This window comes from Eurosta solidaginis, chromosome 2, assembly GCF_040869045.1.
Source record: "Eurosta solidaginis isolate ZX-2024a chromosome 2, ASM4086904v1, whole genome shotgun sequence".
NCBI classification, from domain to species: Eukaryota; Metazoa; Arthropoda; class Insecta; order Diptera; family Tephritidae; genus Eurosta; species Eurosta solidaginis.
In genome coordinates, this window is record NC_090320.1 from 296,100,158 (window position 1) to 296,122,962 (window position 22,805).

Consider the following 22,805-nt stretch of genomic DNA (forward strand, 5'->3'; position numbering starts at 1 on the left):
TGGTCACGTGATAGTGAGGAATCCCTTGAGGTGCTTCTCGATACACATTTCCCATCGGGAGACGGTTTAGAAGAACCAGCAGACATCACTCACATTTCGATCACGGAGCTAGTGGTGCCGGGCTTGGTGACCGATACCAAGATCGAGTGGGCAGTGAAGACGTTTTCTAAGTTTAAATCGCCGGGCCCAGATGGTATATTCCCGGCCATGCTACAAGTCTCAAGTAGGGCGGTCGTGGAATGGCTTAAAATAATATTCGATGGGTGCATAAGACTGAATCATGTACCGCACTCTTGGAGAACTGCTCGTGTAGCTTTTCTACCAAAGGCGGGGAAGATCGGTCACGTGTATCCCAAAGACTATAGACCCATTAGCTTAACATCATTTCTGCTCAAAACCTTTGAGAGGCTGATAGATGTGTACATAAAGTCCAACGTGGATGAAAAGCTGCTCTCCACAATACAGCATGCGTACACCAAAGGCAAGTCGGTAGACACCGCATTGCATAGGGTGGTAATAAGCATAGAGAAATCCCTGGAATATAAGGAGTATGCTCTAGGAGTCTTCTTGGACATTGCCGGGGCTTTCAATAATGTTGCAAAATGGGCGATTATGGATGGTCTTAATTACATTAAAGTACATCCTGCCTTAATCAGATGGATCGGCTGCATGTTAAATTGCAGAAAGATTACATCACAATGGGGATTGTACGAGGCCACGAAATCAGTGGACAGGGGCACGCCGCAGGGAGGGGTGCTATCACCTCTGCTGTGGACACTGGTCATCAACCAACTGCTCAGGCAATTCGATGAGGGACCCGTAAAACTTACGGCTTACGCAGATGACGTTGCAATTGTCATAAGTGGAAAATGCCTTGCAACGATTAGTTCTTTGATGGATCGGGCGCTTCGGGATATTCATACCTGGGCATCTAATGTCGGGCTGAAAGTCAATGCGGAGAAGACGGATATGGTCTTGTTTACAAAGAGGTACAAGGTCCCAAATTGGACCAGGCCTAAGTTAGGAGCGGTGACCTTACAGGAGAAACCTTGCACAAAATATCTAGAAATCATCCTAGACAGTAAGCTGTCATGGAAGCTCAACGTGGAGGAGAGGGTCAAGAAGGCCTCAACGGCACTCTATGCATGTAAAAGAATGCTGGGGTGTACGTGGGGCCTATCGCCCTCTCTTTCTCATTGGGTTTTTACAGCAATTGTAAGCCCTATTCTATACTATGGAGTTCTTGTTTGGTGGAAAGCCACACAAAAAACAACATACCTCAAAAAATTAGAGGGGGTATGCAGACTATCGATGCTTTGCATTACGGGAGCCCTGAAAACAACCCCGACGGCTGCACTGTATGCCATTCTGCACATTCCACCTGTAGACCTGGTAGCAAAGAACAAAGCGTTAACGACCGCAACCAGGATCGATGCTTCGGGGCAGCTTGAGCGCCGACCATATGGCCATAGTAGTATAGCGTCCTCAGTCACAAGACGAACAGACTACATGATTCCCTACCTGCACTTTGAGGGAGATCTTAAGGCCACAATAGAGGTGGACGGTTGGCGCAAGGGTGCGCAAATGGCGGACGAGGCGATACATGTGTACACCGATGGTTCCAAAAAAGTGGAAGGAGTAGGGTCTGCGGTATACTGCGCTGATCCGGAATTAAGCAGATCCTACAGGCTGCCGGATTACTGTAGCGTTTTTCAAGCGGAAATATTAGCCGTAACCAAAGCAGTAGAAACCCTGGAAGAGAATAGCTTAAGCTGCAACCGTGTTAACTTTTATATTGACAGTCAAGCAGCAATTAAGGCAATAATCTCGCATAGCACAGCATCTAAATGCGTGTTAGAGTGTAAGCAGTCTCGAAAGAATCGGGACAGGGAGAAGCATACATCTATATTGGGTCCCAGGGCATATGGGAATAGATGGGAATGAAAAAGCGGACGAATTAGCTAAAAAGGGCGCATCCCTTGAAGCTTGCTCCGTAGACGTCCCAATTAGATTGGGCGAGATTAAGCGAAGGCGAGAGGTGCACATGATCGACCAAGCAGAAAAGGCGTGGGTTCAAGCGCGGGACTGTAAAGTGTCGAAGATTATGTGTAGGTCTTACAACCTTAGATAACACAGTTGCTTCTATCATTAAAAAGAGAGGACTGTAGACTCATGACGGGTATTCTGACTGGACACTGCCTTCTGGCGTCACATGCCTTTAAATTAGGCTTGGTCAGTGATAGCAGGTGTAGGAAGTGCGGGTTGGAGGAGGAAACGATCGAGCACGTTCTGTGCTCGTGCCCTGCACTTGCCAGGCTAAGACTCCAGCTATTAGGAATGATACAGCTGTCAGATCTAGAATCAGCAAGTGGCTTAAGTCCTAGGGAGCTTCTAGTATTTGCCAAGAGGACGGAGTTATTTTATAACATAGGTCCTGGTTTTTGATAGGGTTTTTCAGTTTGGTCGTTAAAACAAACTTCTGGTAACACTACGGACTCAATCAGTCTATGTGAGGTCCTCATGGACCGGCCAGTTCAACCTACCTACCTAGCTTAACCCACTACTGAGAAACCGGCCCTTAGAGTAAGTTTTAAAAAATTAAAAAATTTACGTTTTTCCTGACGATAAGCTCTTTCGAATATTATACATTTCATTCATTTTATTTAGCCTGCCGGTGAAAGTGGGGAAATGATCTTTGAAGATAACATTACGAAATATTTTATATCCCCCTTGGGGCAAACTGCAGTAGAAAGTCGTTTAATATTTCATCGTGTAGGTAAAATAAGGCTCTCTGGACTGTGAGTAGAAATAAATGCGCGTTGGATTTAGGAACGTACCTAAATTACGTGACGCCTTTAAGGGAGAGGGGGGGGGGGGGGTTTCTTTAGGTATTACACCTGGTCATAGGGGGGAGGGCAGGGCATGGGACTTTGTCACGTAGTCCATAATCTCTAGAAAATCTTGCAATTTTTTTGTGGAATTTATTTCGCGTCAAAAATTTCCATGAGAAATCATCAGAAAAACGTCCACGGTAATGCAGTGACGACGTGTCTCGCGTGCGACCTCTGCAGGTCCTCTCCAGGAGACCAAAAGAGATCTTATGTATCGTGGAGCAAAGCGCGGAGTGGATAGACTCGACGAAGAAAAAATAATCACGCTTTAAGGTAGCAAAAAAATAATTTAAAATCATACTTATGAACTACTACGTGAAAACTAAAGGGGGAGGCGGTCTTAAAATATACTACCGGTGGTCACCGAGGAGGGGGTTGGTAAAAAGTTGTAGAAAATGGGTCACGTAGTTTGGGTACGTTCCCTTATGTATCTAATACCGGAGTATTCAATTCATAAATTTACCTTGACAATATTCCAGCATAAAAATTGTGGGAAGTTTAAATGGTTCACCGTTTCATATTTACGCTGATGTAAAACCAGTCAAGCTGAAACTTTCATCGAAAACTATATACAAGCGACAAAAAGTGCTTGAAAGTACAGTTGAATACTTTTTTATAGAGAACGTTACACCAGCAGTAGCGAATTTTACCATGAAGTTGGTGAGTAATAGTAGATGCGATCATTTATTGCGTTTTCTTTTCTGGAAAAAGTGTTACGCTTTTTGTACGCTCATCTTATCTAAACTGCTATTACAAAAAAGCGCTGAAGACTTAAAAAAAAATTTAACATATAAGTATAGGGAAGCCCTATATTAGAAATCGCGTTAAAACTCCCCATCTTAAAATTTGCTTCAAAAACGTCTTTTCTTATACATTTAAAATGGGACCCAATTCAGATCGGACGTTTTCGAAGCAGGGCAGCAGAAGTTTTATTTTTCGGAAAAATCAGATCGTATAGTTTTCTCGAAAAATTAAACATCGATAACAATATATTTTTCCGAATAATTCCCGAAATTATTTCTAGAAAAGCACTAAGTATATGTCAATAGACCCTAGTGGCGCTATACTCTCACCGGATGGACAAGCCATATATGTGGCAATATATTCGAAATTCTACGATGCCGATACTTATTACAACACTTTAATCATCGATATTGCAAATGGTACTACTAATATAGTAAGTTATTATAAAAATGCACGAATTCTCAATCTACGGAAAGTGTTTTCCAACTACGTACCCATCAAACGCTCACCGAATATTGAGAAACAAATTTCAAATTATTTTAGCATCGCTTTATATACATATGTATATTACCAACTCTCAGGAGATACCAATCACTTATGTCGTCGAAGGTTCACCAATTAAGATGCAACCAAATATATTTGGTGAAGGTTTTGATTGTGGTACAATAATGATAAACTGCCAAGATATATACGAAACAGATACCCCAAAGTTTACAAAGGAAGTGAAGTTATATAATAAAGGCAATCATAAATATTGTTTTTATATTGATAAGTTACGTAATAGTTTGTTGAAATGTGCCATTGAGCTTAGGCTTGGATACGTGACAGTGTCGCCAAAGGTATTGTGCTTGGAGCCGCACTCGGAAGGTACTCTATATGTAACAGCGAATTCGTGTGAAGCTGGTACATTATATAGTGAATTTCGTGTGAGAGCAATCGATCAAGACCATAAATTAAAGGTACACACAACACGATTTGAAGTTACAGCTACATTTGTGGAACCGGAAATGCATTGGTGTCATAAACTAGTACAAATGGAGTATAATAGAACACACATTTATAAAGAATATCCTGTGTTGGGTAAATACGCCAGTTATCTGTTCCTGTATTATGAAATGCTCCCAATACGGTGAAAATGTCGACCTTGGTAGGAGATGGACCCATCTTAATTTAAAATTTGAAAAGAAATGTGGTTCACTGATGGGTGCACCTCATAATTTTTGGATAATATATAATGCCAACAGTTTACAGAACTCCCGGCAATATACAATCCAGACAGGCCAGAAGAAGGGCATAAAAAATACCGACAGCTCTTAATCCTCGCAAAACACAATTCAGACAACTTTCTATAATAATAGAAAATATTCCGAAGAGTGAAAAAAGCAATTTTTGAAAATAATATTGTTTGGATTTGGTCTTGTCCGGAATATGTATGTAGTTCCGAAAATTGTAAGTCGGGAATTTGTTATACATTTGTGGAGTGGGAGCTTAAGAAAACTTAGAGTCTTTTACTATTTATCTACAATCATTTTATTACTCACCTTCCACCTTCCATATCAGCCATTGCACGCTTAAAGAATGTCGCAGATGTGGATTGTAAAGTGTTGCTAAAAGTTTTGGGCCCCTTTAGGATCAAGCAACTATTTGAGCATAATTTCGCGAAGGTCATAAGTTTTTCAATGAAAGGTTTAGAGGAAAAAGAAATCACAATAGCGCTACATAAACCTTCTATACGGGATGAGTTTTGTTCGACAGTGGATGGACGAATTCTCTGTGAAGCGAATTGTAAGCTACAGGTATTAAAACCATTTTCAATCACCTTAAGTGCTCGACTTAAAAATATTTTTGCTCATATTGCTCGCATAGAGATCACTAGCGTTGAAATTACATATCCGTAGTCCGGAACTGAGACTTACACAACCGGATATGGTATTGTTTTCACGCGGAATGCAGAGTTTAACATATGTGGAAATAAGGAATATTTCCAATTTGGATGCACAATACAAATGGAAGAAAGTTGAAGAGAGAAGCGAATATGTGGCAGATGTAAGAAGCTTTCAATGATTTAAATATATCCCCTTAATTTTATTGACATCATTTCAGCATGACTATACTTATCAATTTTCTCGTGATATACTGTCGGACATACTACGTATGCTAGACTTGGCTGATAGTGATTCAGATGCGGATTCCTTATATCATCGTAATATGACATTACGTTATCAAAAATATCGTTGCAAGCTAGAACAGCTCCAGGACAAGATTGGCGTTGTTCAAATAATTGATGAAATAATTGCTAATTTAGATTTGGAGCATAAGCGTTACGCAAAGCTAGATGAAGAGGAGGATGACACTTGTTTGAGTCCGAGATATTGCACATCGGGTGAATTTGTATGTAAAACTTTGAATGATGTGCTGTATAGTCTGAAATTGGAAGACTCCTATGATGTATCGCCGGAGAGTTCAGAAGAGTGTGATGAAGACAGTAAAATACATTTTGTCGAAAAATGCGGCTTTATCAAGAAATTTACAGCGATACAGTCGGAATTGTTTTTACCAGTTGTTAAACCAGGTATGTGATGTTGAGATATCATGCTCAGTAACGATCTAGATCGCATGTTATTTAAAAAATTTTTTAGGGTATGTCAAAACAGCTACTTTTATACTCGACACTGTTGGTAGCTGTCCCCAGCAATTTGATTTAACGCTGATCAATTTGGAAAAGGTTATGGTTTTTTCGTCCGAAAGCGTATACTTGGGAGTCAAGGTATATATAAAACATTTTCTAAGGTTACGTAAGAAGATGCGCTAATTAAAGTGGAGTGGTCTCACGTTTATTCTATACTAATAATGACAAAGGATTTGCACGAAAGTGCTATATGCTTTAAAACCTTTGCCCAGCTGAAAATTCCGATTTTATTTTGATATAGGAAGTATTCGGAAGGAGCTCTAAAATAGGGATTTAAAAAATATTCCGAACAAGAGACAAACCTTAGTTTCGATATACAGAGCAGCGCTTAACAGCCGGCAAGAACTGAAATAGCGAAATTGGCCTTTAGTTCCTCTGCACAATTGCCATCATCCAGTGAGTTTTACAGCTCCGGCTCACGCTCAATTCTCACGGGAATGCTCTGGATCATTGAGAGACTTGAAAAGCAGATGTCGTGATATTTTCGCATACGTGAAATATGATAGGCAGATGTCGGCGCTGTTTTTCATTTAACGCATACGGCGAAAGGCTAAGCAGCGACATCTATTTTTGAAAAAGTAAGTTTATTAAAGGCAGCGTTGCCAAACCGAAGGCAAGTAAATTATCTGGCTCACAAATTGAACCAGGCTTCTATCTGGATTTATCTAGCTCAAATCATTGTTGCTGCATTTACATGCAAAATTATTTATCTGGCTCAGGCTTTTGCCGCCGGATGATGGCTAATAGCGCCATATCAGCTATTCAATATAGACGATTCACCGCAGGGATGATACCTTATGTGTATTCTCAGGGCATAGTTAGCAGGTGAGGTGAACTAGGAACTTTCCAAAACGATGGATACCATTGAAAAATCTCTCATTCTTATTCCTAATGTGCAAACATTTTTCGGAATTCCCCATGCATCTTCAAAGCTAGGGTCTCCAAAAATTTAACAGTGTTTTACCTTTCTCATACGCAATGAGAGCGCAATTGTGTTATGGAATGCAGACCCCTGCTTTAAAGACACGGTGTTCAGAAGCAACATCCTTATTCGTTTTAGGGATTTTTGGGTGGCTAACAAACCAAATATTTAGACATGCAAGTCTTAGATGTCGTAAAGGTGTTAAAGAGTCGCTGGAAAGTCAGGTTATGCAAAAAAGCTAGCGAATTCAAGTCAATGGAAGACTTAGTTTTTTTCATGAGGAAATATCCTTTCCATTTCTGAAGACCTTTAGTAATATTTGCATTAAAAATTCGTTTTAAACCTGTTTCAGCCTTGGTACGAGCTCTTCAATGCTGCAGTAAGAGTAATAAATGTCACTAATTACCCGATCACAGTGAATGTGATAGATAAGACAGTGGTGGACAAAAGTCAACGCCTATATTTAGGATATGCCAAAATTATTGGAGATAGAACCTTCGATATATCAAAGTTTAAATCAAAGCTGTTAAAAGCCGCAGGTACAATGGGATTTTCTGAACAATTTATGCACGAAATCTATGTGACTGCCAATAAAAGTGAAGAACGTATTTTACATTTACGTGGACAGGGTGCAATGCCCATTATTTCGATAGTTACGAAACTACCACGCCCACAACAAACAGTTCAAGAAGTATTGGAGGAATACGAACTCTTACAATCTATATATTATTTCGACGTATTTAAAGCGATAACTGTGTACGATGAAGATTTTCCAGTGGAAAAGGAAGAAGAGGATGATATAAGTCTGTTGACCACGGAGTTTTCAGTAAGTACCATACATACCGAAAGCAGCAGGAGTACGACGAGCAGTCGCCAAGCTCGCTTCTTTCGCATGATGAAATCGTATGTGATTGTTAATAGTAACGGTGAATTACCGAATGCACGCGTTTTGGAACAATTGATTGAGACACAAAGGTTTATCAAACAATTGAAGGAGAATCCAAAAGCTGTGCACATGTTACGTAAAGTCTATCAAAGCTATGAGCGAATGATCCATAATTATGATGAAGTATTACCAATTAATTTGAAACATTTCACCACACAACCGTTACCATTTCAACAGCAAGGATTTCTATTGAATTTGAATTCAATGATTTTGGGACAATTGAGAAAATTCCAAATTGATTTCCATTTTTATGGACCGGGCAAACTGATTGCTTCCGTACGTACTGAAGTTAAAATACCCGGTCTTTATGTGGATTTCGAAGTAAAAAAGAGGTAAGACTTTATATGCGCTCCCTTGTTTTGAAGCACTCTCACACTCAAGTTTACCCTTATATAACACCATATAATTCACAAATGCACTGGGCTTTACTGTCACTTACTAGAACACCTGGCAGACGTTGTCCTGCCCTAAATTTGGCCTATCTGCATACATTTTAATAAGCTTTTTCCGTCTTACTCTGCCCTCCCCCTTCTTCACTTTTTCCTAATCCTTTTATTCACTCCTCCCTCCGTCTTTTTCGCTTCATCTATCTCTATCTCCATCTTCGTCTCATTCTATCTCTTTCTCAATCTCCTTCTCTCTTCTCTCAATTTCTTCTCATTCTTCTGCATCCCTTTATTGCCTGTCCCAGAGGGTGGTATGTATTTTATTCCAGTCCCAGTCCCATTCCGAGTCTCAGTCCCAGTTCTAGTCCTAATCCCAGTCCCAGTCCGTCACTGGATAATATATTACTCTGTACTAAAGCACTCATCAACAGCTTTCATTTGATATCCATATTGTATAAACACTGTCTAGGCATTCACTGGTCCACGTTTTGGCCTATATCTCGAGACCCTAGTCACCCAGGGGTATGAAAGTTACCCTCTACACAACTAAAGACTCCTGAATTAAAAAAAATGTCATAGTACCTCTAAATAGCGGGCCCCCTCACAAACCCCCCTCCCCTCACCCTCTCGGTGGGCCTGGTGATGTGCTATACTTGATATCATTCGCTATAATATTTTTTATTGATAAGCAGGTTGTTTAATTAAACACCAAGCAATTACACGGAAGTATATCCGCGCCACCTGAAAATATGAGTGCCACTGCGTATACGTAACATTTTATTATTACGTATAAACAAATAAAAAAAATTGTAATAAAATAATATTGCGACTATAAACTGAGATATAACCTATCCTATGTCTCAAGTTAGATCAAACTACACACGGAGTGCAAAACAAATTCAAAATCGGTTCAGTAGTTTAGGAGTCCCTCGCGGCGGAAAATGTTGTGACAACTTTTTTTTATATATTAAGATTATACGAACCAATTATGCAAATTTAACCCTTACACCTAGTTTACCTATAACGAGACTATCTCCATTTTGGTACTTAGCTCCTAATCGTTTATTATATAACTAAATTTCCCATGCAAAATTTTCCCTTCGATAATCGATAATTATGAACAAGCTTTAGAGATGCGGATTTTTTCATAAAAAAAGTTCCACGTATGGAGGTTAATCTCTAATGCGAGCACAAAATAAAAGTGAAATGTGAAAATTTGAAAGAAAATAATCTAGTTCCCAGGCATGGAACATACGTAAACACGTAGATGATCTATTGACGATTTTTGTAGATAAAGGCATATTCGGCGGGGTTAAGCTCTTGTCAACTTTTAACATGAGTTTAAACTCGCACTCAAAAATTCGGACCTTAGTAATTAAACCATTGAATATCACGATGTTATTTTCATTGCGAATAAATACTCTATTTTCGCAAGATATTAAAGTTATTTTGACTGCCAGGTGACAATGAAACTGTTTGCCGTGTTCTTCGCTTTGAAGCGAGCAAAGCGTTCATGTAAATCTGCCTTTAAAGTTTCACCATTTGGAGTGTTGTGCTATACTGCCGTCCAAAAAAAGAATGTCGGTATCTACTTTTTAACTGAAACTGACATATTGAACTTAACTTGTTTGTAACTTGCCAACATATCGTCGGTCCAATGCCAAAGTCACAAATGTGCATATTTGATGTTTAGAGAAAAACGCGTAAGACATTGTTAAAAATAAATATTTAATTAAAAGATATTTAATTTTGTATTTTTTCAACCACTATTGGAAGGTTTACTTTTGTAAACCACTAAGTAATGTTAATTGAAAAATGATTTTTTAATTTTTTTTTTCAAAAAAAATGCACATTTGTTGTTTTGGCTTTGCAAAATTTGACATATATAAAATTTTGTTAAAACAAAAATTCCACATTCGTGACTTTGGCATTGTACCAATGATATGCTATTTTTTGTTTGTTGAAAACAAGTATTTTGTACCAATTGAGAAATAATCGTGTATATTGGAACGATTTTCCGTCATCCCTTGTCAAAATCGTTCCAATATACATTATTTATCCACCCTGTCGGAAAATCAACAAAACAAAAGAGAAGGAATCCTTCTATTTATGCAAACAAATTCAAATCTGAATTCCTTTTATGCAAATTTGACGACTTTATAAGTGACTAATTTAAAAAAAATCCAAATAGCATTCTTTATTAGGACGGCAGTATAGTTGTCGGGATTTTGTCTAAATTTTTCGGTGTTTGGATTATTTCTTGCCATGCGTCTTTGTATTATGTGTTGATGGGAGTTTAAAAATACAGATTATGAGGTGCACCCTTGTAACAAAGCTCAGAAGCGTAAATACTGCAAATACCAAACATTTTTGAAGATAAAAATGTTGCATGCGCGAACTGCAGTGGAAGGCAACAGAGCTTCACAAAATTCTAGTAGGTCACTTCCACCACACCACACACTTTAACACAATTTTTAACATAATTTAAGCACACAAAATACACTGATTGTAGTTTAAGAGAGTAAAAATGTTAATTCTGAACACATTAGCTGAATAAAAAGTGCACAAATAATTATTAAATAATAATAAAAATAATAAACACATTTTGCTACGGTGAGTGGTGAATGTGACCGACTAGAGTTTTGTGAACTATTTTTCGTCCATGCAACATCTCTACTTTAAAATTATCTCTGCAAATACTTCAGTTTGCAATGCTGGGGAGTTTTGAACTGAAAGAAAAGGTGAAATAAGATGCAAATAGCCGATGATGTAGGCTAAGAAGATACTGAAACTACCAGTCAATTTTTTTATCTCTATATGTCCAATAATAAACTCACTGTTATATGATGCAAGAATGCAATAATTTTGAAATTTTTACTTCTTTTTACTTAGTGAGGATCACGATTATATATTTTATGCTTCCGAAAAGAAATCGGCCAGCTTATTTGGAAAACGTTATCGCAATATGGTTGAACGCGTTATCGATGCTGAAATGGATCCAAAGGTTAAACATGCCCACTCATTCGATTTGGATAAGCACGAGCATCACACACGATTGGAAGTGGGCGCTACGCAACGTAAAGAATTACAAAACTATTATAATAGTTTGAATAAATCGGTGTATGGGGATCAAAAGCATCATTTTACATTGTGTAAGATATTTAGTAATAGTAAAACGAATTACTATAGCGGCGCAGCAAGTATTTCGTTGCTAATGAAACCGGAAAAGAAATACTATGAGGAGGGACAAATAATCGAGGATTATTTGTATATTGATGTGAGTAAAAAGCTTTTTTCAAAAATAAAAAGTTGTTTCCTAACCTTATTCTTTACTTATTTTAGCTGCACCTAGGCCCCACTGTACCCATTTTACTACGCGGTCTCATTACAAAAAAATAATTGAAACAGAAATCATTTAATTTTTATATTTTTATTTTTATGTAAAATTATTTCTTAAACATATGTAGATATCTGTTAAAATTAGTACTTCATTAAAACTATACATTTATTTTATAATTTTTATATTTTTTAATGTTTTGTTAATTAAGATATTAAGCGATCAACAGTACATATTTAGTTGTCTAAAGAAATAATGGAAAATGAGCAGCACTATGAAGGAACTCATTACTGGCAAACCTGCAGCCTTAACCCAACTCATTATGCTGCGAAAGAAAAAAATATATATTTATTTATTATTTATATTTTGAAAATAGATCGGATAGAAATCATCCATGTATGCTTTCAAATAAAGGACTTCTAAGTTTAGTCAATACCTAAACCGGGGCGGATACAACGAGGCATTTGTGGGGGTGAACGATGTATGATTGAAAAATATGTTTATTGTTCATACAAATAAAAACAGCGATTTCAGATATATATTAAAAGATTAAGGCTAATCCACTTCGCCGGCGCCCAAGACAGCTCAAAGATTAAATATAAAAACATCCACCAAGCTATACATCCATAGATCGACTATGGGTGCGATAGATGAACGACGGTAGTTTAGATGTGCGCATGATTCGAGGTACCAACATCAAGTCGAATCACTATATCACAGCAGCCAAAATCGGTTAACGCCTGTTCTCTGAATGCATAAGTCAACCATGTGGAATGCATGATCAGCCGCGTTGCAACCGAAAAAATACTCAGAAAAGCGTGAACGCGAAGATCTTGAGCTATTAGCCAATGATAAGCTCGTGCAATTTTAGCGGGTGAATTCCAATAGAAAGTGCTTACACTAAACTTTGACAGGAATGAAACAACCAGTAAAGATGCTGATCCCAGGGATTCAAGGGGTTGTGTAGCGCAATATATAGCTTCTCCAACCCAATTGTCAACCTCACCTTCGAGCGGCGAATCCCGTTTCACTAACAGACGAGGCTCTGGCGACCCGAAGCTCCTCATGGTACTTGGTGGTGGGGAGGGAGGGATGGCCTGAAGGTTTAATGTGGCCATATAAATCGTTCCCGAGATGGTCGGATCTGTATCCGACAAAGGACCATCACATCGATAACACTCCCCAAAGCCTTCGGGGAGTAACCTAATCGCTACAACAACAACACACACATGCTGATCCCAAGCCAACCGACCAGATTTTCACTATACGACAAATTAAAAAAAAAAAACGTGAAACAAGATACGACACATATCACCGCCTGTTGTTGTATTAACAATACAGCCATTTCCCAAAGGTTTTAGGGAATGTTATCGATGTTGATGGTCCTTTGACGCATAAAGATCCGGTACGTTCCGGTAACAAGCACCATTAAGGTACTAGCTCGACCATTTCGGGAACGATTAATAAGACCACATTAAACCTTCTCGGCATGCCGCCCTTCACCACCTAGTTCCATGAGGAACTTGAGGTCGCAGGACCTCGCCTGCTAAATATGTGTATGATACATTCATATTTGTAACGTGATTCCCCTCGCGTAGGTGAGGTTGCCAATTGGATTGCGTAAGCTCTGAATCTATAAAGCTTTGTATTACACATATCAAACCCTTGAATATCACCTCTTAGTCGATCTTAATGCGAATGAGAGGGATCTAGTCTTGTTTTCCACAAGTATAACTTCTCGAACCTTCGTTAGGTCGAAGCTTGGGGAGATGGCCCTACAGGAAGAATACAGTACAAAATATCTAGGAACCGTACTGGATAGAATATTGATGGAAACTTCACAGGGAGCAGAGCGCGAGTATAGCCTCCACGCCACTATACACTTGGAAAAAAATTCTGGCATACACATCGGACCTCTACTGCGCTCTCTCGGGAATTTACGGTGTTCGGCAAATCGCATCCTTTATTATGGTGCACGCATTTTAAAACAATCGTAGCCTGTATACAGACTTGCAATTATAAAAATAAAATGAGCCCCTCCGATAACAGCACTAAATGCCATCCAGTACATCCCACACGCAGACTTAGTGGCCAAGTACATTCAATATAGGACGGGCAGACTACATGGTCCCATGCCAACGTTCCGAAAAAGATTTCAGAGTCACGCTTTTCGTGAATGGTTGGCTCAAAATATGAAGCGCGTCTACAAACTCACCAGCTTCGAATAGCAGCACATCATTATTTTGAGTAGTGGTATGTATGTACAAGGAAACGTTGAAAGAAAGTTTGAGTATAGAACTAACGCATGAGATGGTAACTCCGAGAATCGCGGGCGATGTGCTCACACGACATGAAGGTGAAGGTCGGTTGGTTTGCCAAAGCTTTAAGGACACCTTTGATCTACATCGATCAGATCCAGAAGAATACAGTTGGGTTGATCCGAGAAAATTATAGTATTTGCAAAGTGGACAAATTTCTTTTACAACAGAAGTCCTGTTTGTTAATTATTGATAACATCAGTATCTCCCAGTAACTTTCTTTAAGCCCAGCAAAACTCAGGAACTCTTGTACATAATCCCCTCTAGAAGCAGTCTGGAACTGTTAAATAAGAATTCATGTCATGCATGAGCACCAATTTAATTCGCGTATTGCGGATTCCAGGTTACAGTGAGGCTGTTGCTGTTGGCAAAATGCTTATCTAATGCTAAGAAAGGCAGCCACCAAAACCATAACCTATCAACTTCGTCAAAGACTGCCAAACAAAGCGAAAAGTAAGCTACTGGAATCTATTCAAACTACCTCCCATTTAATATGCTTGAAAAGCTAGTAGGCCACTGCAATATCCTCTTCACAGGGTTATAGACCTTATGGAATTAGAAGACGGCTCAGGATGAAATTATATTGTGCCACCCAGACATAGCTATTTCTCAAAGCAGTGCCTCACAAACCTGAACTTGAGTAAATTCTAAAGGGTTGCATTGGAATAATATTTTTGATCACTATTTTCCTATTTCCTATAATCAGGATATATGTACTTACTTAAAATCATCAGGATAGAACTCAAACGGTTCCGTAAATATTTCACCACAATTCGAAATCGTAACAGGATCCATAGGAAAATCATCTCTATCTGTTTTAACCTGAAAGAAAGAGAAATATTTCTTTAAAGTAATGTATTCTTAGAAGAAGCTCTCGTCTTAACTTACATCCTCAATGGCATGCACTGTGTCCATGCCATCCAGCACTTTACCAAAGACGGTGTGTTTGCCGTCCAACCATGGTGCCGATATAGTAGTTACATAGAATTGACACCCATTAGTATCAGGTCCACGATTTGCCATGCCTACATAGCCTGGACGAATGTGCTGCACATTTAACGCTTCATCTTCGAAATAATCACCGTAAATGCTGGTCGATCCAGTGCCATCGCCTGTAATAAATATGAAAAAAATAGTCTCGACGCACCGTTGGAATAACAAGCCTTGATAATAGGCTTCGACGCTTACTCACCATTTACTATATCACCACCTTGTATGAGAAATCGATTTATAACCCGATGGAATTTGGAGCCCACATATGTGGTCCCATTAATCCCACGCATACATATATGCCGGAAATTAGCCACCGTTCTTGGCGCGATTTTACCGAAAAGACCTAAAACAATGCGTCCCAATGGTTTCTTTTGATGCTTTACATCAATATAAATTTTTGAAGTCACTATAAAACTTAGACCTTGAGCTACTACCAACAGCGAAGTAAGCGCGAATAAAATTTTGTATATTTGCATAGTTCAATTGAAAATTAGGTTAAATTTTTGATGCGTTTCTAATGAGGCGATATGTTGAACTAGACACGTTTGAGGTGTATCGTTGTTTGAGTGAGGGTATGCGAAAATGCTTGGAAAATTAACGAGAAGCCCTATAAGATAGTGGGGTGCATTTATATGCTTATCTACCACCTATCTTTGGGGCATTCGTAAACATATATTCATATGTACCTACATTAGACTGGGTAGATTTATTAACCCATATCGCGCCATCGATTTTTCGATAGGATTTGGGCTCAGGAAAAAAAGTTCCACTACGCATACCCAAAAAAATAATTTTCGAGCCTGCGAAATTTAATTTGTTTAACTTTTTTCGAATTTGATTTTTAAGTTTTTTTCATAACCTACTAAAAAAGTTTTCATTTGATTGTAAAATTTTCATGTATACCCTGTCCAACCCAAAAATGCCCGCTAAAAACGTTGAAAAAAAAAAATCTTACACATATGAAACTTTTTTAGTAGGTCATGAAAAAACCTTAAAAATCAAAGTCGATAAAGTCAAAACAATTAAATTTCGCAGGCTCGAAAATTATTTTTTTTCGTAGTGGAACTTTTTTCCTGAGCCCATATCCTATCGAAAAATCGATGGAGCCATATCGGTTAACTTTCGTCCATACAAATCGACCCACCCTAATGTACATATCTACTTCAAAATGTTTTTTTGGTCAATCGAATTTGATTTTTCACGTAATCGCACAGTGGGGCGTTTGAAATAATGGATTTTTATATAATAAATGAGACATTTGTTATGACTCACATATTTCAAAAAAAAAAACCTTTTCATTTCAAAAACGCCAAATCTCAGAATTCGGTTGAAGAGCTCTATCTCAACTCAAATAATATGGACCATATGCTTATTGGGCTTTTTTGAACCAGTTTGAGATGTTATGCAATAAAATTCTGAAGTACAGCGTTTTCAAGAGGTTGCAGAGATAAGACGTTTTCGTAACCGTAGGGTGATATTCCATTCATCAACCGATATGTTGCTTACTATGCCGAACTTCTAAGTTTCTGCAGCCAGAACCAAACTCCCTTTTACCTCTACCCAATTGTATCCATGGCGGCCACCGTGGTGCGATGGTAGCGTGCTCCGCCTATCACACCGTATGCCCTGGGTTCAACTCCCGGGCAAAGCAACATCAAAATTTTAGAAATAAGATTTTTCAATTAGAAGAAAATTTTTCTAAGCGGGGTCGCCCCTCGGCAGTGTCTGGCAAGCGCTCCGATTGTATTTCTGCCATGAAAAGCTCTCAGTGAAAACTCATCTGCCTTGCAGATGCCGTTCGGAGTCGGCATAAAACATGTAGATCCCGTCCGGCCAATTTGTAGGGAAAAATCAAGAGGAGCACGACGCAAATTGGAAGAGAAGCTCGGCCTTAGATCTCTTCGGAGGTTATCGCGCCTTACATTTATTTTTTATTTATTTTTTTAATTGTATCCAATGCTATCTACCTGAACATATTTTTAAAATTTTTGAACTAATTCTGTTTCCAAAAAGACGTGTGATGCATGATTCAATCACAAGAGTTTTGCTCGACAGAGAAATTTTTTGACAATTGCAGCCATTTTGCTCCCAAATCGAATTGACATCCGTTAACTGTGTTGTTTCTTTGCAATTTTTCGAAAAATATTAGTAGTAGAAATAGGAAGCAATCAGTTTTTAAATACCCTATGAGTACTGAACTGCATAATTCCTTAGAACATTTATTTTAATTTTATGATGAGTTTATTAACTATGCCATGATCTATTAGTGTGGCTGAACATAGGTTTTATGAAAAGTACAGACACCAAGGAATCGTGCACTTTCGTAAACCTATGAACATACGAAACCTAAATCAATTCAAAATTCATCGTTCAACGTCATAAACTCGACTAGTAAATCGATTCACGTAAAAATGACATTAGTAAATAATGAAGATGCCATAACGAAATGTACTCATTGAGCATGTTAACTTATTGATTCCGTATGTTCGGAATATTCGCCTCCATTTAAGAATTTGGGGAATCGGTTTATATTTTGAATATTATGTATATTCGGACTTCGTGAGGTAGTACCAAACGAACGTGTTCTGAATATTCTAAATTAACGGTTTATCCGGAACACTTCCACGAATACTTAACGTAAAGCAGCTTTCCGAAATTTCAGAATAAAATGGTGAATACCCCCTGGTAGCAGTCAAAGTCAAGACCGGAATATAAAATTCTAAGACAAAAAGCCATTTTCTTTTATTTTTTTTTTTTTTTTTGTCAGACCAATATTTTGCCTTTTCAATATCGTCCTATTTTTCAAAAACTTCCCATTTCATGATTTGTTACAAAAACGGCGCTATATTAGAATTAGATTGAAGAACGCCTCAGAATGCTTTTCATTAACTCCCTCTTATGTCAAAATGCATTGAACTTATGCTCATATAGGGAGTTTTTGATATAGCGTATTTTTGAATAAAATTCTAAACAACCAACATAGCTCTTTATCAATTCACGAAATATTTAGTAGAAAATGAATTATTTCCTGCAAAACCTGTTGGCATTTACAAATTTATTATCACTACTAATATACTAATAAAGGCACTTTTCTACTACAATTTTCGCTGAAGGGGATTAAATTATTTCCCGTTTTCCTCACTTGGTAAAAGCCACCCGTCCAAATTTTTCAATTTGGGAGTGTCAAAGCTCTGCCGTCAAACCTCTAGTTATTGAATCATGCGTGTGATGTATATTTTCCTAACTAAACTATCATTTTTTTAAATTTCAATATCCGAAAGCGAATATTTTTACACCCATATTCTGGCACTCGTTAACTGACAATTATTATAGTTTTGTTTACATTGAAACATTATGAATAATAGGACCTGTTGGAGGTTTATAACAATTTTCAGTAGCTCACATCCGGCATATGGTTATAAATCTGATATAACTTTGGTTTCTTTTGTTTCTTTAGTAAACATAATTATTTAATTTTTGTTTAAGTTTGATTTAATTGAATACCACCGTATACCGTGAAAAGATTAGAAAATTGATTTTCCTTTACTTATTTCAATAGTAATAAGTCCATCCATTGTATGGTAAGCGCCAAGTTTTGAATTTGTTAGTTTACTGATTGCCTACCGAATCCCTTTTTTTTAGCCAACCCCGAAACGGAAACCAAATAAATTTGTTTTTTAAGTTCGGGCGAATCCGAACCGAACCCAAATTTTCGGTATGAAAGTTTTAAGCGTTAAAAATATGTACTTCTGCTCAGTTGAACACATATGTACATACATAGTACAAAGTGTAAAATGCCTCTTTGGGCCCGAACATTTAGCTTTTCAAAATTAAAAGATGACAAATATTTGCTCCTTCCGTGAATAATAAAATTTCGCATGGATATTTATGCAATGCATAAGTTTGGGCTTTATACACGTTTTTTCCCTTCCCCGTAGGCCGAGATATGCGTTTATTCAACTAAGTACAACACTCTTCTTGATTTTACACCTATGCATTTTTATATACGATTGAATTTTTAACTATAGCTGTGTTTTTTTACATCTATAGACGTTTACACTTAAACTTTATATGGACTGCTAAGCGTTAAACTTTAAATACACCTCTGAAATTGCGGCGCATAAAATTAGTACTACTAAATTTCAATACGCATTCAGATGTAACTGAAATATGTGTCTATGTTTCACCTCTACACTAATTCTATGTATCACCTCTTAAAATGGTGCGTGTCCACAATTCATCGCAACTGATTCAGCTATATGTTATACACTATGACCATCACATGGTTGTGTCTCCGCTTTTCGGTACACCCTGTGCTGTAGTTAGTTATTTAACCACTTCCGTGAATGATGACTACCCTGCAAAAATTGTTAGATTACGTGTTCCATTTTCTTCATGTTGGAGTACTCTAACAATACTCCTTTGCAATGCGTTTGCGGCCCACCATTAGCCGATCATTGCTCGTTTTTTAACGACCGTGATCACAACACGATGACGATCGAACAGAGTTGCCAAAGTTAAAATATTGCATACAAATAACTGATAATAAAATTTTACTTTAGCAACTCTGATAAAATGCAACAGCGCACTGGTTTTATGTATACATACTATAGTATAGAGAAATATTAGTTTCTTTATTCACGCAAATGCTAAATAACCTAAGAATATTCGTAGTATAAAATATAAAAGTTGTATTGCCCCTCTTCATTTACTTTCATTTTAAATTAAATTCACTCCGATAATTCTTTCCGACAACACAATTCCTCTTTAGTACTTTGGCATATGATGCTCTGTGGGTGCTCCATGGAGTACTGCAGTGAAAGTACTTTGGAAAGTACTCTCACGTATGTACTCTATGGAATACTCACAAACAAAGCGAGAGTGGGATCACCTACTCCTCTCCTAGGACATCGCAATGTTAATTGGAGCACATTTTTTGTATGAATACAGATTAGATTTCCCTGCAAAAATCGTTGGATCATGTGGTCCACTGGAGTACTTACCATTGTACTCCACTGTAATGCAGCAATGGACCAACTCGTATTTTTACATGAACATATTGTAAGCCGATCATTGCTCGTTTTTAACGATTGTAATCACTACACGATGTTTATTGGACTGTGGGTACTCCATGGATTACTCTGATGTAATGCGGAGCTGGAGTATATGGTCCGGTCCTAGGACATCGCAATGTTAATTGGACCACATTTTTTGTATGAATTGTGGTTAATTTTGAAGCACTCGCTTGGTCCAAAGCGAGTACTCCATACATGCATGCATGGAGTACTCGCGGATTTTGTAGGGTTGGAGCAGTCCTATACTCCCAAAGGAGTATTCCTTACATTATTTATAGAGTACTCGCGTTTTTTGAAGGGTAAGTGTGATATCTTAGCTGTCAACTGCCTGACAGGATGTTCAATATGGCTACTTTTTAGCGTTTTGACAGGGTGTTCAATATGGCGGCGCCTATCTTCAGCGGGTGATAGAAAGAGATACAGAATGAGACAGCGATAGTCAATTACAAATCAGGTGATCCAATCACTTTGGAATTTTGACGTCTATGCAGAAGATATCACACTTAGTTATCATTCACAATGCTAGATGCGTCTCCTAAGCATTATCTAAGCGAAGATGGTTATCTTCGTAAACGTAGACGCGTGTAAAAAAAACACGGCTTATGTATAATGATATACATATGCACTTACAGTGGTGTAGTGAGAGGGGTAAAAGGGGCATATTTCATCGGCCGCTACTCACAAGGGAGCGCCAATTGGTCCGCAATGCAGAACTTTCTGGATAATTTGTATTTTTATTATAACTGATTTCTGGAAAAAAATTTCTATACTAAGAAATGCATGCATATATCCGAACACTTGCGACAGGTTGTGGAATAATTGAAAGCATATATCTTTTTTTCTCACGTTCAACGTCACGATGGGAATTATTAAAAAATTCTTTAAGAAAAACTGTCAAACGTGAATCTGAAACACGATGGAGTGCCAAAATATAAGCGGTTAGCGTTATCGTCGATGAGATAGAGAATTTAGTAGAACACTTAGAGCAATTAGCAGAGGACACTAACACCACAAGTGGCGCCAGAAGCAATGCTACAATTCTGTTGCAAAATATACTAAATATTAGTGTCATAACATTAGTTAGTTTCTTGTATGAAATCTTAAGAAGGATTGATCGTATGCAGGTCAGATTACAAAATCAGGGGATGCATTTTAGAGAAGCGCATCATGATCTTAAATCATTGACGACTGAACTATCCGAAATTCGAGACACTCTCTGTGAAGAAGCAATAGAAAAAGCGAATTCTCTTTGTGAAAATGGGCATATTTATATAGTAAAACGTCTAAGAAAGGCGTCGCAAAATGCCAGGAGAAACGGCTAGATATGTTGGTCTCTCCGCAAAATGTGACATTTCTCGCTTTATGAAGTATTCTTGATCGCCTCCAACAAGAAATATGTACAAGATTTACACGACTAAATGACCTCAATTTTAAATTTGGATTTCTCTTAGACATTGGAAATTTGTTAAACAAGGATAATAGGGGGACTCATGAAAGCATATAAACTTATAAGGTGTAAAATTATATCCATTTACACACGCTGTTATATGAACGCACCTAGTAATACTCTTGATAAACTTGATTGTTTATCAGCTGTATTATTGCCGAACAAAATTTTGTTTGATTGTTATACAAATGATATAAAACGCATTTACTTGCTGATGTTGGCGATTTTTGATGAAAATGCCTGCTGTAATGTCTGCAAGGTTGCATTCCTTTGAGTTTACCGCGTTTACACAATGAAATGTGCGTGTAAATTTATACAAATTGTGTAAATGATTTTTCATACGAAATTTGACAGCTCGTTTACGCACTAGATAAATTTATACGTTTACACACTTTATAAGGCATTTATACGGTTACATGAGTCCCCCTAATGTTTATAACGACTTAGAAATAAATTGTAGGAAGTTGGGTGAATTTTATAATACATTTTTCGATGAAACACATTTTTTTATCGAAATATGTGACTGTAAAATATTACTTCGCAGTAGAAAAGAAATTGAACCTAAAAATCCGTTAGAATTACTTATTTTTATAATCTCGTTTTTCCAAACTTGAGAGTGGCACTTCGAATACTCTTCACTATCTCAGTATCAATTGCTAGCTGCGACCGTTCATTCAGCAAATTAAAACTGATTTTGAAATATTTACGATCAGCGATGGGACAAGGTTGCCTAAGTGACCTAACATTATTAAGTGTGGAAAAAGAAAAAATTGAAATGATAAATATAAAAATATTTTTTTTTCCCGGGCGCACGAAAACCTCACTACGCCACTGTGCACTTAGTACTTTGCAAAGCAATTAAGAGAAATTAACCTACCAAATTATATATAAGAAAATTTACATTAAAACAATGCGATATACCAAAATCAAGAACACGCAAAGAGTAGAGATTGGAACACGACATATCCCTGCGCTAATAAGCAAGCACAGCCACTGCGATAAATGGCGAAGTGTAAACCACAGCATCATCCACTGACTTCAGAGTCACATAACAAAA

At 37.7% G+C, this 22,805-nt stretch overlaps 2 protein-coding genes across 2 annotated transcripts in view; one reads left to right on the forward strand and one right to left on the reverse strand.

The window, feature by feature from the left end:
* LOC137241250 (uncharacterized) overlaps positions 1-12,141 on the forward strand; it is a 25,706-nt gene extending 13,565 nt beyond the window's left edge. Inside the window, exons 9-19 of the mRNA XM_067768633.1 lie at positions 2,668-2,798; positions 3,371-3,551; positions 3,916-4,068; positions 4,217-4,715; positions 5,196-5,431; positions 5,502-5,681; positions 5,739-6,207; positions 6,275-6,402; positions 7,599-8,524; positions 11,471-11,855; positions 11,921-12,141. Of these exons, the coding sequence (XP_067624734.1) occupies positions 2,668-2,798; positions 3,371-3,551; positions 3,916-4,068; positions 4,217-4,715; positions 5,196-5,431; positions 5,502-5,681; positions 5,739-6,207; positions 6,275-6,402; positions 7,599-8,524; positions 11,471-11,855; positions 11,921-11,977 (3,345 nt within the window). The 3' untranslated portion in view covers positions 11,978-12,141. The remainder of the gene's footprint in view (positions 1-2,667; positions 2,799-3,370; positions 3,552-3,915; positions 4,069-4,216; positions 4,716-5,195; positions 5,432-5,501; positions 5,682-5,738; positions 6,208-6,274; positions 6,403-7,598; positions 8,525-11,470; positions 11,856-11,920) is intronic.
* On the reverse strand, positions 11,993-15,775 carry ninaA (neither inactivation nor afterpotential A). Its single transcript, XM_067768631.1, has 4 exons — positions 15,426-15,775; positions 15,122-15,345; positions 14,955-15,055; positions 11,993-12,240 (listed from the first exon to the last, which is right to left on the reverse strand). Exons 1-4 carry the CDS (start codon positions 15,700-15,702, stop codon positions 12,138-12,140), a joined length of 705 nt encoding a protein of 234 aa, XP_067624732.1. The 5' UTR covers positions 15,703-15,775; the 3' UTR covers positions 11,993-12,137.
* Positions 15,776-22,805: the final 7,030 nt, after the last annotated feature.

Coding starts and splice junctions, on each gene's coding strand:
- ninaA (XM_067768631.1), bottom strand. CDS start 15,702: ATGCAAATATACAAAATTTTATTCGCGCTTACTTCGCTGTTGGTAGTA. Junction 15,346..15,425: donor AGGTGGTGATATAGTAAATG/GTGAGTAAGCGT, acceptor TATTTATTACAG/GCGATGGCACTGGATCGACC. Junction 12,241..14,954: donor TTCTATCCTGATGATTTTAA/GTAAGTACATAT, acceptor TTTCTTTCGCAG/CATAATGAGTTGGGTTAAGG.